An 18,097-nucleotide genomic window follows, 5' to 3' on the forward strand; every position below is an offset into this window, starting at 1 on the left:
TTTTGTTTAGTCACACTCTCCTTTTAAGCTCCTACAAAGAAACCCAGGGCCCTGCATGCTGCCAGTTCCACTAGGGTGTGGATGTAGAGGATGTAGAGGAAGGGGGATGAGGAATCAGTAAGGGAGGCCAGGGATCCGAAACGAGAGGGAGGAAGAGAAAGATATGATTAGAGGCGCAGGGCCAACAAAGAGCCAGACGCAGGCGAACCCAAGCGCCCTGCACCCGGGACGGACCCCAGGCGCGCCTCCAGCCCAGCGCAGTCCACGCCGCCGGCCTGCACCGGGCGAGGCGCCCCCAGCCCGCACCCGAGGCGGGTCAGTGGCCCCCGCCCCCGGGGCGGTGCCGGGAACACGCGGCGCCTCCGGCGGTCACGTGGGGGCCGCTCCGCCGGGCGGCGCTGCTGCTTCCCGATCGCACCCTCCCAGTGCCGGGGACGCGGCGTTCGTGCTCCCGCCGGAGCCTGGGGAAGCGGAGAGCAGGAGGCGGCCCGGCCCTGCGTCCACAGGATGCCCGCCGCGGAGCCGGGCGCCGCCGTCCTCGTGGAGCAGGCGGAGGCGACGACGCTGCGGGCCGCGAGGCCACGGCGGCAAGGGTAGCGGGGCTGGAGTTGGCCCCGAGGCGCCGAAGGCGGGCGGAGTGGGAGGAGGAGCGGCAGGCATCCTCCGCGGCGCGGCGGGCGGGCGGCGGCCCTGCTGCCCCGGCGCGCCCCTGGCCCGGGAGCCCGGAGAATGCGAGCTGCGCTCCCCGCCGGCCGCCGCCTCCCCCCGCGCCGTGCGCCCGGCGACCCCCGGAGCTGCTTGCGTCGCCGCCGCCCCCCAGCTGCGGGCGCCCGGCCGCTGGCTGCGCTAGGACCCGCCGCCGCCGGTCGCCGAGGGCTGGTAGGAAGGGAGGAGCGGGAGCGAAAGGGCCCCGGAGACTGGCGCCCGCCGGGGCGCAGCGCGGCATGTAGCTGCGGGCTCCCGCGCGAGGGTGTCGGCCCGGCCCCGCCATGGCTGGGACGGACAGCGGGAACCTGAAGACGGTGAGGCTGTGGCGGGACGCCGCCCTGCGCGCCAGGAAGCTGCGGAGCAACCTGCGGCAGCTCAGCCTCAGCGCGGCCGGGGGCTGCCCGGGCACCGACCAGCTCGACTCTCCCGACGCGCCCCAGCTTGTGCTGCCGGCCAACATCGGGGACATTGAGGTGCTGAACCTGGGGAACAACGGCCTGGAGGAGGTGCCCGACGGGCTGGGCTCGGCGCTGGGCAGCCTCCGCGTCCTGGTCCTGCGCCGGAACCGCTTCGCCCGGCTGCCCCCAGCGGTGGCCGAGCTGGGCCATCACCTAACCGAGCTGGACGTGAGCCACAACCGGCTGAGCGTCCTAAGCGCCGAGGTGGTGAGCGCTCTGCGCGAGCTGAGGAAGCTCAACCTCAGCCACAACCAGCTGCCCGCCCTGCCCGCCCAGCTGGGTGCGCTGGTCCACCTGGAGGAGCTGGACGTCAGCTTTAACCGCCTGGCGCACCTGCCCGACTCCCTCTCCTGCCTCTCCCGCCTGCGCACCCTCGACGTGGACCACAACCAGCTCACGGCTTTTCCGTGGCAGCTGCTGCAGCTGGCGGCCCTGGAGGAGCTCGATGTGTCCAGCAACCGGCTGCGGGGCCTACCTGAGGATATCAGTGCCCTGCGTGCCCTCAAGATCCTCTGGCTGAGCGGGACCGAGCTTGGCACCCTGCCCAGCGGCTTCTGCGAGCTGGCCAGCCTGGAGAGCCTCATGCTGGACAACAACGGGCTGCAGGCTTTACCCGCCCAGTTCAGCCGCCTGCAGCGACTCAAGATGCTCAACCTCTCTTCCAACCTCTTGGAGGAGTTCCCTGCCGCGCTGCTGCCCCTGGCTGGTCTGGAGGAGCTCTACCTTAGTCGCAACCAGCTCACTTCCGTGCCGTCCCTGATCTCGGGCCTGGGCCGTCTTCTCACCCTGTGGCTGGATAATAACCGGCTCCGCTACCTGCCTGACTCCATCGTGGAGCTCACGGGCCTGGAGGAGCTGGTCCTGCAGGGGAACCAGATCGCTGTGCTGCCAGACAACTTTGGCCGGCTCTCCCGGGTGGGCCTGTGGAAGATCAGGGACAACCCGCTGATCCAGCCCCCCTACGAGGTCTGTATGAAGGGGATCCCCTACATCGCAGCTTACCAGAAGGAGCTGGCTCATTCCCAGCCGGCGGTCCAGCCCCGCCTCAAGCTGCTCCTGATGGGCCATAAAGCTGCAGGAAAGACCCTGCTCCGTCGCTGCCTCACCGAGGACAGAGTGGAGGGGAACCAAGGAGGAGGGGACAAGGAGAAGAGCCACCCGCCTTCACCTCCTCCCGTGAGCAAGGGCATCGAGGTGACCAGCTGGACAGCGGATGCCTCCCGGGGCCTGCGGTTCATCGTGTATGACTTAGCCGGGGATGACAGTTATGAGGTGATTCAGCCCTTCTTCCTCTCCCCGGGGGCCCTTTATGTGCTGGTGGTGAACTTGGCCACCTATGAGCCGCTCCGCTTTCCCACCACCGTGGGCTCCTTCCTGCATCGGGTAGGGGCCCGGGTGCCTCACGCCGTGGTGTGCGTTGTGGGCACGCACGCCGACCTCTGCGGGGAGCAGGAGCTGGAGGAGAAGTGTCTGGACATCCACCGCCAGATCGCCCTGCAGGAGAAGCATGACGCTGAGGGGCTGAGCCGGCTGGCCCAGGTGGTGGATGAGGCACTGGCCCGGGACTTTGAGCTCCGCTCCGCCAGCCCCCATGCAGCCTACTACGGTGTGTCCGACAAGAACCTTCGGCGGCGCAAGGCCCACTTTCAGTACCTGCTCAACCACCGGCTGCAGATCCTCTCCCCTGTGCTGCCCGTGAGCTGCAGGGACCCACGCCATATACAGCGCCTGCGGGACAAACTGCTCTCAGTGGCCGAGCACCGGGAAATCTTCCCCAACCTCCACAGAGTACTGCCTCGGTCCTGGCAGGTGCTGGAGGAGCTGCACTTCCAGCCCCCTCAGGCGCAGCGGCTCTGGCTCAGCTGGTGGGACTCGGCTCGCCTGGGCCTGCAGGCCGGCCTGACCGAGGACCGGCTGCAGAGCGCCCTCTCCTACCTGCACGAGAGCGGCAAGCTGCTCTACTTTGAGGACAGCCCGGCCCTCAAGGAGCACGTCTTCCACAACCTCTCCCGCCTCATCGACATCCTCAACGTCTTCTTCCAGAGGGATCCTTCCTTGCTGCTGCATAAACTGCTCCTGGGGACCAGCGGCGAGGGCGAGGCTGAGAGCCGGGGTGGAAGCTCCCCGCTGATGGCGCCGCCCGCCCCAAGCCAGGATGCGCTCCGGGCCACCCAGCTCCATCATTATGTGGAAGGCTTTCTGCTGCATGGACTCCTGCCGGCCCACGTCATCCGGCTGCTGCTGAAGCCTCACATCCAGGCTCAGCAGGACCTGCAGCTCCTGCTGGAGCTGCTGGAGAAGATGGGACTCTGTTACTGCCTCAACAAAGCCAAGGGCAAGCCTCTGAATGGGTCCACGGCCTGGTACAAGTTCCCGTGCTATGTGCAGAACGAGGTGCCCCACGCGGAGGCCTGGATTAACGGGACCAACCTGGCCGGGCAGTCCTTTGTGGCTGAGCAGTTGCAGATTGAATATAGTTTTCCCTTCACCTTTCCACCCAGCTTGTTTGCACGCTACAGCGTCCAGATCAACAGCCATGTGGTGCACAGGTCGGATGGCAAACTTCAGATCTTTGCATACAGAGGGAAAGTCCCTGTGGTGGTGAGTTACAGACCTGCCAAGGGGGTCCTGCAGCCGGACACCCTGTCCATTGCCAGCCACGCATCCTTACCGAACATATGGACGGCATGGCAAGCCATAACCCCCTTAGTAGAGGAACTGAATGTCCTACTTCAGGAATGGCCTGGACTGCACTACACTGTGCACATTCTTTGTTCTAAGTGCCTTAAGAGAGGGTCACCGAATCCACACGCTTTCCCAGGTAAGAGGGGAGAGGGATGTGTCTCCCTTGCGGTATGTTTTAAGATGCATTTTGGGAAGATATTTGTTTCTCCTTTGGCAGACTGTTTGCTTAACCTCACTGGCTCCCCAGGAAAGCTTTTCAAGGAAAATAGAGGAGGATTTGGGGACAAGCAAAAGGCAGTAAGTACGTTAGCTATATGAATACAGTCCCCAGTATCATGTATCATACTCTTCTAATAGAAAGACTCAAACTTCCAAGGTGGGTTCCAGTCAAAACATTTCGGATCTCCTTTTCCCTCTTCCCAATTCAGCCCGCCTTTCCTGGAAGGAAATTTCAGATGGTTGAACAGAAGATGAGTGGTGTCTGATGCCGAGCCCTGGGCTATAATGCTTATTAGACACATGTCGAAGGGGTGCTCTGAGTTTGAGATGTCTAGTCTCATATTCTTTTGTTTAAGTTCAGAGTGTGACCATAATGCAGAAATTATTGCTCCTTTTTCTTAAGAAATTCCAGAGAAGAATGTTTCGTAATCGGGGTGAATGATGGATTAGTAAAGACAAAAATGTCAGTCTGTAAGGCATGACTCAATCCTGGGATCACTGTTTCACCCACTGCACTCTAGGGTATGAAAGAGCGATTACTGAAATCTCTAAGGGGAGTTTTTTGGGTATTTCTGGGTAATTTTGTGCTTTACCAACATCTTAAGGCCCGGGTTTTGGTTAAGTGTTAGAGAGTGGAGCTTTATGGAGGTGCTTTGTAAGAGATGGAAGGGACAAGAAACTGACGCGAGTTTTTGTTGGTTTTTTTTCCTCTTTTGGGGAGTGTTTTCCAGCAGACTTTTTTTTTTTTTATTTTTAAACTGTTTCAGGTGAGTGGGAGAATTCCAGGACTGGTAGGATTTTTCAAGCCTGGTTAATTGGTATCTAAGTGTCTATTTGGGAACGGGTCCATTTCTTCACCCTTTGGAACTCTTCTCTAAACAGCTCTGATTTTTGTGAAGCAGGCTTAGTTAACATTCCAAGTGTCCTAAGGACAAACCCAATAATAGCATCACTGCCAGTTTCTCCCCTCGGTCCCCCACCTCTGGGTACATTGAGGGGGGTGATGAAACGGAAGACTGTATGCCACTGTCATCTTTGTCCTGGTCTGAATGCTGCTCGTAATAGTATCGGGAAGGAATTGGACACCAATATTTCCGAAGGTAACATCTCCCTGTTGCCCTAGATCTGGGCTGAGTTTAATTCATCAGCTGAAAAAAGCCACCATATCCAGTTACCAGTCAATTAAGCTGTCCATTCTGTATGATTATCTGGTGTCTCGTCACAGTTGGTAGCCCTTTCAGTTTGTTTTATATTTGCCATTGTCTTTATTCATGAAAGCAAAATTCTTCTCTATTGTGCCACTAAATTGAAGAAAGTGGTTGAGAATTACATATTCACAGAGCATATTATTGAAGGAGCTACTTAAAGCCAGTTCTTAACACAAAGATGGAGCATTAATAAAACTGGTGTTATTAACAACAAAGGGGAACACATAGGTTATTGAACAAGTAAGGATCTATGCAGAGGAATTCGAAGAACTTTGAAGAGTAAACAATGAGGCTGATTTTTTTTTTTCTAATCTCAGCTCTTTATTTTTCAACAGTCATAAATTCCACAAACAAGCTGTCTCCAGATGCAGAGACAACCCCATTCTCTTGTTATTGTTTTGCCTTTTTGTCTTTCAAGGAGGTCACCTGGTTTGCGATCCAGGCTATAGGGAAGAGGTGGCTTTCTCAACGTAAAAAGCAATTAAATGATTGAAAATTGTCAAATTATCTTATGTAGTGAGTAGGAATAACTCATCAGCTGTTTTTATAATATGGACTGTAGGTTTCTGTCTTGTTCATGGTCAGAGAAAGAAATTATCTTTTTTGCTTCGTTCAGGATTGATTTCTGTCAAAAGCAGCAGAGGGTACAGAGTAGCGGGAAAAGATGATTATAGTACATTTATTACATTAAGAAGACAAAGAAAAAACCACATTTTCCTCTTTCATAATTTTCTGTGATAGCCATCATTTGTTAGTATTTGTCACAACTCTGAAAGATTTGAGAAGAGCTAAAATAATGAAAAGCTAGAAGGTGATGTAGGAACAAACATATAACGTTCGGTGTTCAGTTAGTGAGGGCATACATTTAAAAATATGCTCAATGAGTCCCTGGATTATTAAAATATATTGTAACTCAGCAGAAACCTTTGAATCTCTTGGTAGCCTTTTGTTTCTTTAAGAAGTCATTTTGCTTTTTAGAGACATGAAAAAAGTTGGTAGGCTTTTGTTTCTTTAAGAAGTCATTTTGCTTTTTAGAAACATGAAAAAAGTTGGTTACTTAGTTTTACATTTTATTAAAGTGTCAGGTTATCTTGTAAATTAGCAATTTTATATACAATGGTGAAAAAACACTGTTAAATTTGTTTCAGCTTCAAGACATTAAGATTAAATAGGAAATTAAAGTGTCTCCTTTGATTTTATATGGAAGAAACAAAGTTGCATTATCTTAAAAAGTAAGTGTGTGTGTGTGTGTGTGTGTGTGTGTGTGTGTGTGTGTGTGTGTGTGTGTGTGAAAAGCCCATTTTGGCCCTGTGTCTGTGGATGGGACATTGAATTTTCTGGTCTGAGCTGCACTGAGGTAGTTGGCCTAGGGAAGTATAACGCTAGATTTCTCTTTTCTTATTTTGATTTACAAAAGAAATGCAATGTTTTGGAAAATCCTTAGTCACCAGGCCACTTGTTTCGAAAAGTTCTTGTAAAAAAGATCTAAGCACTGTGTCAGAGAGGTCACCTGTTTGTTTCATTTGAGATAAATGGGTTGGGTGATCAGAGGGGCTTTCGGAAACTCAAAGAAGGCCCATGATGCAGCCTACAGGTCAGGTGTGAGTCTTTATTACTTTCTGCAACTTTACTGCCAGCACCTGACCGCCAGGTTGCCTCCTCCTTAACAAGGGAACTCTGTGGAATGTTCTTGGCCTTGAGTAAGTTTCTTCTTGCGGGATATTTATCTATGCTCTCGTTCTTTTCCACCAACATGACATCTAAACCAGGAGAGCTGACTGCTCCTGAGGTTGGATAATGTGTGGCCTACGGATGTAAGATGTGGAGGTGAGGACGGAGGTCCACAGCGAGATTCTAGTGCTCTGCTATTTCAGTATTTGAAAGGATGCTGTGTGTTTTTAAATTGGAAGAGTGCATCTTGGTGAGTTGAACTTGGGCCGCGTGTGATTTTTCATGAAATATCCTACTCTCCAAATTATTCAAGGTCACTCTTAAGAATAATTAGAAAGCAACCCAGAGCAGTAGGCAGAGAATTGGTAGATGATCTTTTATATATTTGATCCCTTTCATTCACTCAGTTGCTTAGCACCCTGCCGCTTCTCCCTAGTCAAGTGCCTTTTGTCCTTGTTTAATTTCTTACACACTCTGTACCTCTCTGAAGCCCTCAGTGAATTTTGCCTTGTTCTGTAGCTGTTTGTGTAGGTCATAATATCTCTTTGATTAGCTTGTTCACTTGCTTCCTCCAAGCAGGAAACATGCCTGAGGCTTTGTGGCTTCTGTAAGAGCCTCTCAACTGTCTGCTGGATGACTGGTCTTTGTGAGAAATCTCTTTTTTGTTTTCTTTGGTAGTCACACACTCTGTCAGATTCCCAGGTGGTACTCTTGCAGTCATCTCGCTTTGTCCTGTGTCCCAGCTTCCCTCCCCCACACTTGTCCCTCTGGTGTTCTCCTCGTCACTGTATTACTGGCCTTGCCCTTGAATGGGCCCTTCACTTTGACCACTGAAGCAAAGCAAAATTCTTGCCTTGTTCTATCTCAGTTTTAGAGTTCCTGGAATTTGAGCATGACCTAGTTGCTTAGATTGAATTAGTCATTGTTTTTAATTTTGCAAAGGTTATTAAATATCTTTCTGGTTTGGCTTTATTAATACTGACGCTGCTCGGCTTTTGTTTTTGTGGAGAGGCCTCTTTGAACTCTCTTGGGCTTTGTTTCATAGAAACATCAAAACCTTCATCATGCAGTGGATGAAAGAAACTCCCTGCGTAACAGAATTCAAAGACTTGAAAGGCCTTTGGAGTGTTCAAATTGTTTTGAATATTAGGTGCCTCTTCTTTAAACTCTAGAATAAACTCTCAAGTCCATCCCTGCACAAGTTTAGAATTTCCTAGAGAAAGTATTTTTTAATTTGTTAACAGACATTTAGTGTCGTCCTCTGCCACCTGCTCGTCTCATCCTCCAGGAAACCTCACCTATTTTAGTTCTTACTCATTTCCTTCATCTGAACACCTAGAACACGTATAGGGTGTACTTCACAGGGTTTTTCTGAGCATTAGGTGAGAGACTGTGTCGAGGAAAGCAGTTACCCCCCCCCCCCACCGTGTCTGGAGGAAGTGAGGGTGGGGATGGCTGACATGGGAGTGAGCATTTCTGGTTGATTTCTCCCTTCACCCACCAACTTGCTTCTCTCTATGGGAGTGTGTTTTGATTAAGGATCTGACCATCCATCCATCAGGGAGCTTTTTTTTTTTTTTTAAAATGCAGGGGACCAGTAGTGCTGGTCTCATCTCTTGCCCTCTCTTGTCTGCTGCAGCCGAGGCCCTTCGGGGCTGGAGAGGAGAGTTGTTTGTGTTTCAGGCTCTGCTTGGGGCAGGCCCAGCCCCGTCTCTGTTCCCCTGGTTCACCTGCTCTGATTGCAAAACCAGGTGTCAGGTTGCTGTCAGGTTTACTGTCCTCTGGGGGCCGGCTACCTTCACTTCAGTGGGGAGGGCTGTGGAGGCCTCATCTTGGCCTGCCTTCCACAAACCTGCTCTGGCACTCGTGAAGCTGACCCTTCGGATCCCAATTTAGTGCCTCGAGTCTGCATGGCCTGTAGAACCCAGAGTGATTGACAGACATCTCAGACAGCCACAGCATACGTACGATGACGTGTCTTTCTTGAACCACCAAGACCCTCTCCGTGAAAGGTGTGGCAGTTTGCTCTGCGGTTGTACCCTCACTTCTCTGAGTTCTGATGTCTCATGTGACGGCACACCGCGCCCTGGATGGTGCCTGGCACAGGGCCGAGCAGGTAGAAGGGATTCAAAGCGGATTGGTTATTTTTGAAGAACTCAAAAAATTCTAGTGTTTCTTAATTGATTCCTTGGCAGAGTGGTGTTTTTTAGGTTGCTTGTGATGTTTTTTATCTCAAAGTGTGTACTTTTTTTTTTTTTTTTTTGTGGTACGCGGGCCTCTCACTGTTGTGGCCTCTCCCGTTGCGGAGCACAGGCTCCGGACGCGCAGGCTCAGCGGCCATGGCTCACGGGCCTAGCCGCTCGGCGGCATGTTGGATCTTCCCGCACCGGGGCACGAACCCGTGTCCCCTGCACTGGCAGGCGGACTCTCAACCACTGTGCCACCAGGGAAGCCCTCAAAGTGTGTACTTTAAGAGAAGCATGTATAATTTTCCCATGGGATTTTTCTGCCACATCAATCCCTGCCCTCTGTGTACATCCTCCTGACTCTTACAGAGATTGGGGAGGAGTGGGCGACGGGCAGCTTATCAGGATGAAGGTGAGTGAAGGGTGGGAGTTGGCTACAGAAAGCTTCCACTACCTGACATCACAGTCACTCTCCTTGAGGCAGTGGGTACTCCCCTCCCTCCTGTCTCATAGCTCTTTTTTTCTTTCCTTTTTCTTTTATTTTTTTGGGAATTTTTGAATTTTCTTTATACAGCAGGTTTGTATTATCCATTTTATACATATTAGTGTGTACATGTCAATCCCAATCTCCCAATTCATCACACCATACCCGCCTACCCCCCGCCCCCATTGTCCACTTTCCCCCCTTGGTGTCCATAGGTTTGTTCTCTACATCTGTGTCTCTATTTCTGGCCTGCAAACCGGTTCATCTGTACCATTTTTCTAGGTTCCACATATATGCGTTAATATATGATATTGTTTTTTTCTGAGTTACTTCACTCTGTATGACAGTCTCTAGATCCATCCACATCTCAACAAATGACCAATTTTGTTCCTTTTTATGGCTGAGTAATATTCCATTGTATATATGTACCACATCTTCTTTATCCATTCCTCTGTCGATGGGCATTTAGGTTGCTTCCATGACCTGGCTATTGTAAATAGTGCTTCAGTGAACATTGGGGTGCATGTGTCATTTTGAATTATGGTTTTCTCGGGGTATATGCCCAGTAGTGGGATTGCTGGATCATATGGTAATTGTAGTTTTAGTTTTTTAAGAAACCTCCATACTCTTCTCCATAGTGGCTGTATCAATTTAGATTCCCCACCAACAGTGCAAGAGGGTTCCCTTTTCTCCACACCCTCTCCAACATTTGTTGTTTGTAGATTTTCTGATGATGCCCATTCTAACTAGTGTGAGGTGATACATCATTGTAGTTTTGATTTGCATTTCTCTAATAATTAGTGATGTTGAGCAGCTTTTCATGTGCTTCTTGGCCATCTGTATGTCTTTTGGAGAAATGTCTATTTAGGTCTTCTGCCCATTTTTGGATTGATTGTTTGTCCTTTTAATATTGAGCTGCATAAGCTGTTTATATATTGTGGAGATTAATCCTTTGTCCATTGATTCGTTTGCAAATATTTTCTCCCATTCTGAGGGTTTTCTTTTCATCTTGTTTGTAGTTTCCTTTGCTTTGCAAAAGCTTTTAAGTTTCATTAGGTCCCATTTGTTTATTTTTGTTTTTATTTCCATTACTTTAGGAGGTGGATCAAAAAAGACCTTGCTGCGATTTATGTCAGAGTGTTCTTCCTGTGTTTTCCTCTAAGAGCTTTATAGTGTCCAGTCTTACATTTAGGTCTCTAATCCATCTGGAGTTTATTTGTTTATGGTGTTAGGTAGTGTTCTAATTTCATTCTTTTACATGTAGCTGTCCAGTTTTCCCAGCACCACTTATTGAAGAGACTGTCTTTTCTCCACTGAATATCCTTGCCTCCTTTGTCATAGATTAGTTGACCATAGGTGTGTGGGTTTATCTCTGGGCTTTCTATCCTCTTCCATTGATCTATATTTCTGTTTTTGTGCCAGCACCATATTGTGTTGATTACTGTAGCTTTGTAGTATAGTCGGAAGTCAGGAAGTCTGATTCCTCCAGCTCTGTTTTTTTCCCTCAAGACTGCTTTGGCTATTCGGGGTCTTTTGTGTCTCCATACAAATTTTAAGATTTTTTTGTTCTAGCTCTGTGAAAAATGCCATTGGTAATTTATCCGTAGATTGCTTTGGGTAGTATAGTCATTTTCACAATATTGATTCTTCCAATCCAAGAACATGGTGTATCTCTCCATCTGTTTGTATCATCTTTATTTCATCAGTGTGTTATAGTTTTCTGCATACAGGTCTTTTGTCTCCCTAGGTAGGTTTATTCTTGGTATTTTATTCTTTTTGTTGCAATGGTAAATGGGAGTGTTTCCTTAATTTCTCTTTCAGATTTTTCATCATTAGTGTATAGTAATGCAAGAGATTTCTGTGCATTAATTTTGTATCCTGCTACTTTACCAAATTCATTGATTAGCTCTAGTAGTTGTCTGGTGGCATCTTTAGGATTCTCTATGTATAGTTTCATGTCATCTGCAAACAGTGATAGTTTTACTTCTTTTCCAATTTGTATTCCTTTTATTTCTTTTTCTTCTTTGATTGCCGTGGCTAGGACTTCCAAAACTATGTTGAATAATAGTGGTGAGAGTGGACATCCTTGTCTTGTTCCTGATCTTAGAGGAAATGCATTCAGTTTTTTACCATTGAGAATGATGTTTGCTGTGCGTTTGTCGTATATGGCTTTTATTATGTTGAGGTAGGTTCCCTCTATGCTCACTTTCTGGAGAGTTTTTATCATAAATGGATGTTGAATTTTGTCAAAAGCTTTTTCTGCATCTATTGAGATGATCGCATGGTTTTCCTTCAATTTGTTAATATGGTGTATCACATTGATTGATTTGCGTATATTGACGAATCCTTGCATCCCTGGGATAAATTTCACTTGATCGTGGTGTATGATCTTTTTAATGTGTTTTTGGATTCTGTTTGCTAGTATTATTTTGAGGATTTTTGCATCTATATTCATCAGTAATATTGATCTGTAATTTTCTTTTTTTGTAGTATCTTTGTCTGGTTTTGGTATCAGGGTGATGGTGGCCTCATAGAATGAGTTTGGGAGTGTTCCTTCCTCTGCAATTTTGAAAAAGTTTAAGAAGGATGGGTGTTAGCTCTTTTCTAAATGTTTGATAGAATTCACCTGTGAAGCCATCTGGTCCTGGACTTTTGTTTGTTGGAAGATTTTTAATCACAGTTTCAATATTATGACTTGTGACTGGTCTGTTCATATTTTCTATTTCTTCCTGGTTCAGTCTAGGAAGGTTATACCTTTCTAAGAATTTGTCCATTTCTTCCAGGTTGTCCATTTTACTGGCATAGAGTTGCTTGTAGTAGTCTCTTAGGATGCTTTGTACTTCTGCAGTGTCTGTTGTAACTTCTCCTTTTTCATTTCTAATTTTATTGAGTTGAGTCCTCTTCCTCTTTTTCTTGATGAGTCTGGCTAATGGTTTATCCATTTTGTTTATCTTCTCAAAGAACCAGCTTTTAGTTTTTCTGATCTTTGCTATTGTTTTCTTTGTTTCTATTTCATTTATTTCTGCTCTGTTCTTTATGATTTCTTTCCATCTACTAACTTTGGGTTTTGTTTGTTCTTCTTTCCCTAGTTCCTTTAGATGTAAGGTTAGATTGTGTATTTGAGGTTTTTCTTGTTTCTTGAGGTAGGCTTGTATTGCTATAAAGTTCCCTCTTAGCACCGCTTTTGCTGCATCCCGTAGGTTTTGGATCATGGTGTTTTCGTTGTAATTTATCTCTAGGTATTTTTTGCTTTCCTCTTTGATTTCTTCAGTCATCTCTTGGTTATTTAGTAACATATAGTTTAGCGTCCATGTGTTTGTGTTTTTTACGTGTTTTCCCCTGTAACTGATTTCTAATTGCCTAGTGTTGTGGTCAGAAAAGATGTTTGAAATGGTTTCAGTTTTCTTAAATTTACCAAGGCTTGATTTGTGACCCAAGATGTGATTTATCCTGGAGAATGTTCTGTGTGCACTTGAGAAGAAAGTGTAATCTGCTATCTTTGGATGGAATGTCCTGTAAATATCAATTAAATCTATCTGGTCTACTGTGTCATTTAAAGCTTGTGTTTCCTTATTAATTTTCTGTTTGGATGGTCTGTCCATTGGTGTAAGTGAGGTGTTCAAGTCCCCCACTATTGTTGTGATTTCCTCTCTTATACCTGTTAGCAGTTGCCTTATGTATTGAGGTCCTCCTATGTTGGGTGCATATATATTTATAATTGTTATATCTTCTTCTTGGATTGATCCCTTGATCATTATGTAGTGTCCTTCCTTGTCTCTTTTTTTAATAAATTTATTTATTTATTTATTTATTTTTGGCTGTGTTGGGTCTTCGTTGCTGTGTGTGGGCTTTCTCTAGTTGCGGCGAGTGGGGGCTATTCTTTGTTGCGGTGTGTGGGTTTCTCACTGCAGTGGCTTCTCGTTGCGGAGCATGGGCTCTAGGCGTATGGGCTTCAGTAGTTGTGGCACGTGGGCTCAGTAGTTGTGGCTGGTGGGCTCAAGAGCTCAGGTTCAATAGTTGTGGCACACGGGCTTAGTTGCTCCGCGGCATGTGGGATCTTCCCGAACCAGGGCTCGAACCCGTATCCCCTGCATTGGCAGGCAGATTCTTAACCACTGCGCCACCAGGGAAGTCCCCTTCCTTGTCTCTTGTAACATTCTTTATTTTAAAGTCTATTTTACCTGATAGTATTGCAACTCCAGCTTTCTTTTGATTTCCATTTTCATGGAATATCTTTTTCCATCCCCTCACTTTCAGCCTGTATGTGTCCCTAGGTCTGAAGTGGGTCTATTGTAGACGGCATATATATGCGTCTTGTTTTTATATCCATTCAGCCCGTCTGTGTCTTTTGGCTGGGGCATTTAATCCATTTACATTCAAGGTCATTATTGGATGCATGTTCCTGTTAACCATTTTCTTAATTGTTTTGGGATTGTTTTTGTAGGTCCTTTTCTTCTCTTTTGTTTCCCACTTAGAGAAGTTCCTTTAGCATTTGTTGTAGAGCTGGTTTGGTGGTGCTGAATTCTCTTAGCTTTTGCTTGTCTGTAAAGCTTTTGATTTCTCTATCGAATCTGAATGAGATCCTTGCTGGGTAGAGTAATCTTGGTTGTAGGTTCTTCCCTTTCATCACTTTAAGTATGTCATGCCACTCCCTTCTGGCTTGTAGAGTTTCTGCTGAGAAATCAGCTGTTAACCTTATGGGAGTTCCCTTGTATGTTATTTGTTGTTTTTCCCTTGTTGCTTTCAATAGTGTTTCTTTGTCTTTAATTTTTGCCAATTTGAGTACTATGTGTCTCGGCATGTTTCTCCTTGGGTTTATCCTGCCTGGGACTCTGTGCCCTTCCTGAACTTGGGTGGCTATTTCCTTTCCCATGTTAGGGAAGTTTTCGACTGTAATCTCTTCAAATATTTTCTCTGGTCCTTTCTCTCTCTTCCTTCTGGGACCCCTATAATGCGAATGTTGTTGTGTTTAATGTTGTCCCAGAGGTCTCTTAGGCTGTCTTCCTTTCTTTTCACTCATTTTTCTTTATTCTGTTCCATGTCATAGCTCTTTCTTTCTAACTAGCCCCCTACCCTTCCTTGACATTGGCCTTAAGAAGTGGGAAAGTATAAATGGTAAGGAGAGTGAAGGTCTGATGGTGGCAATGCAGGAAAGAAGGTGTTTTCCGTGGTGTGTCCCAGCTGTTTTGCCTTCTTCCAAGTGCTGTTGCTTTCCAGAAGCTCCTTCCAGGTTTCTTGCTGGTTTGAGTTCAGGGGAGACCGTAGAAGAGTTGCTGGCCGGAACGAACGCAGCGATGGTTCGTGTGTGCTATACTCTGTGGTAACAACTCCCAGACACCACTGCCAGCGGGCCTGACTTATTCATGGAGAGCAAGGAGAAAACATTTTCAGTTATTTTTATTTTTGGCGCAGAATGCAAGAAAACATTTTCTCATTTTTCCTTCCTCGACCTAATCTCTTAGCTGCAAATAGTGATGCCTTGTTTCTTAAAGAGTAAATTAGCGAAAAACCATCAGCAAACTTCTTTCTCTTTAGCTGTCGGTTTACAGATGGCAAGGAATACTGAAGGCGAAAGAAAGTGGGAGTGGGGAGCATGGGAGCAGGGGAGAGGCGTTCGGGTCCTGGTGAGTTACTGAGGTGGGTTCGCATGGCCATCGCGAGCCTGGAGCCTGTTTGACCGCCTCAGGAAGGAACTTCCTGCCCTGGACTGGCAGCCCTAGGCACCCGGGCTGTCCCAGCTGTTTCCTTCGCTTTTGCAAATCTGTGCACAAGGGTGCTTAGGAGAAGGGCAAGGAGGAAAGGAAGTTGTGTTAAGTTGTGTAAGTTGTTGTGTTAAGTTGTATCAAGACTGCTCTTTGAGGGTTCCCTGTTTTGTGCCTGCCTTTCTGCTTTTTGGGTGGGGTGGCTTACCGAGTCTAGCCCTGCTGCTTTCTTCCTCCTCTTCCTCCTTTTTATCCAGGTGAAATTCACATACATGAAATTAACCTTTTTTTTTTTTTTTTTTTTTTGCTGTACGCGGGCCTCTCACTGCCGTGGCCTCTCCAGTTGCGGAGCACAGGCTCCGGACGCGCAGGCTCAGCCGCCATGGCTCACGAGCCCAGCCGCTCCGCAGCATGTGGGATCTTCCCGGACCGGGGCACGAACCCGCGTCCCCTGCATCGGCAGGCGGACTCTCAACCACTGCGCCGCCAGGGAAGCCCGAAATTAACCTTTTTTTAAAAAAAAATTATTTTTGGCTGTGTTGGGTTTTCATTTCTGTGTGAGGGCTTTCTCTAGTTGTGGCAAGTGGGGGCCACTCTTTATCACGGTGCGCGGGCCTCTCACTATCGCGGTCTCTCATGTTGCGGAGCACAGGCTCCAGACGCGCAGGCTCAGTAGTTGTGGCTCACGGGCCTAGTTGCTCCGAGGCATGTGGGATCTTCCCGGACCAGGGCTGGAACCCGTGTCCCCTGGCAGGTAGATTCTCAACCACTGTGCCACCAGGGAAGCCCAACCGTTTTCTTTCTTTTTTTTTTTTTTTTTTTTGCGATACGCGGGCCTCTCACTGTTGTGGCCTCTCCCGTTGCGGAGCACAGGCTCCGGACACGCAGGCTTAGCGACCATGGCTCACGGGCTTAGCCGCTCCGCGGCATGTGGGATCTTCCCGGACCGGGGCACGAACCCATGTCCCCTGCATTGGCAGCTGGACTCTCAACCACTGCGCCACCAGGGAAGCCCCCAACCGTTTTCTTTTAATGTAAAGTTTTTTGTTTTTTTTTGATGAGTAACATAGGCAAAATTAAAGTCAAAATTTTATTTAAAGAATTCGTGTTATGATTCCCTCCACTGCCAATCACCTTAGTTCCTCAATGTTTGAGTCATAATCTTCAAGATAGTCCTTTTAAAAAGAACTTTTGCTCAGACCACAGTTGTCATATTAGTAAGTCCACAATTGTGTTTAGTTGGGATTCTTTGATCTCTACTTGAATAGGAGATGCTTCAAAAATTCCCCACCTGTAATCTTTGGGTTCCAGTTTCTTCAAGCAATTTACTTTAGGGCCCTGGAAGTTAAATTGTAGGAAGTACATTAATATTTTGGCAGATGATCTAAAATGTATTGTTCCTTCATCATTTCTAACATTGAAAAGCTTTGTGACATCCAGTTTTCACTCACGAGCCTAGCAAAACATGTTACAGGTCTCCTTGTCACCACTGCAGTAAACTTACTGTGATGGAAACAAATCCTGTGTCTCAGTGTGGCCGCATCAGTAATATCTGGACACCATGCACGACAGTTCCCATTTGCATCTAGAATGAAGCTTGAAATGAACCATTTTACAGTGAACAGTTCCCTGGCGTTTAGTGTACTCACAGTGCTATGCAGCCACAGCTGTAAGTCAGGTGCTTCTGGAGGGAAGGAGCCAATCAGGTCGGTGGCTTTCTTCCTGGGGCGAATGTTCTGGAACTCTTTTGCCAGACTCTTTGTGGCAACTTTCCTTCTAAGACATGACTTGAGAAGGGATTTTTAAGCTAGGCCTTGAGATGCCACGTTGATGAACCTCCTTTAGCACAGCTGCCATGAGAATCCTCTTCCTTAGTGTTGATGGGAGGACAGAAAGTAGGACATGGAGACTTCTGGTCTGTGCTGTGCATATGTGACTTAATTGGGGGCTGACACACAAAGGACATGTAGGAGAGAAGCACAAATAAGTACTGTGTAATTACTGTCTTCTGTACAGTGCTTTCTTCCCATATAGATTTTGAGTAGAGTTCTGGAATGATTGGCAAGGCCATAGGCAGGTATGAGGGTTAAGGGGATGGGGTTGCATTGATTCAAAATTAGGTTGTTACCAGATTAGGCAGACAAGTGTACCATACGTTTATGAGCTGGATGCTGTCATCAATCACTGTTGGGTACCTTCTGTAAACAGAAGTCTGTACCAAACTGGGATTTTTAGGAGAATAAAATAAAATACCTGGCCGTGGTCATGAGGAGCTGAGATGGGATTTTGGTTGATGTAGTTGTTGACTCTGGTACATATGGAATCTGACTATATATGGAGAAATTCATTGCATGTTTGAGGAATGACTGGAAAAAACTGGCTTTTGATTTTCTAGAAGAAAATGTCATATGGAAAAAAATCAGGTATAATTTTGAATTTGCTTGACATAGTCATTCTTTTCAGTTATCTACAGTTTAGATCATTTGTTTGCAAGAAATCTCAGGCAGATCTCGAGAGGATGCTGAAAAAGGAAAAGGCATTGTTTCTGAGGATTTCTCAAAACTTCCAAAACTAATCAGCCTTTTAAGAGGAGGGAAGTGCCTCCTCTTCAGGAATCTTTTACATGTTTCAGAGTCGTTTATGGATTTGCTTCTGTTTTGAGAGGGATTGCCATCAGCAGTGACTTCTGAACCCCAAAGACTGCGTGAACACTGCCTCCAAAGACAGTCTAAATTAAATCGGGTACTGCCATATTAAAAAGATATGGCTGGGCTTC

General features: G+C 47.3%; 1 protein-coding gene across 5 annotated transcripts in view; it reads left to right on the forward strand.

Annotated features, from left to right (window-relative positions):
• Positions 1 to 845: 845 nt before the first annotated feature.
• The window catches only part of MFHAS1 (multifunctional ROCO family signaling regulator 1), a 115,924-nt gene continuing 98,672 nt past the window's right edge, over positions 846 to 18,097 (forward strand). For all 5 annotated transcript variants that reach the window (XM_079909142.1, XM_079909141.1, XM_079909145.1 and 2 more), the window contains exon 1: positions 846 to 3,987. In XM_079909142.1, the coding sequence (XP_079765268.1) occupies positions 990 to 3,987 (2,998 nt within the window). In that variant the 5' untranslated portion in view covers positions 846 to 989. The remainder of the gene's footprint in view (positions 3,988 to 18,097) is intronic.

Source organism: Stenella coeruleoalba, assembly GCF_951394435.1.
Source record: "Stenella coeruleoalba genome assembly, chromosome: 21".
Taxonomy (NCBI): Eukaryota; Metazoa; Chordata; class Mammalia; order Artiodactyla; family Delphinidae; genus Stenella; species Stenella coeruleoalba.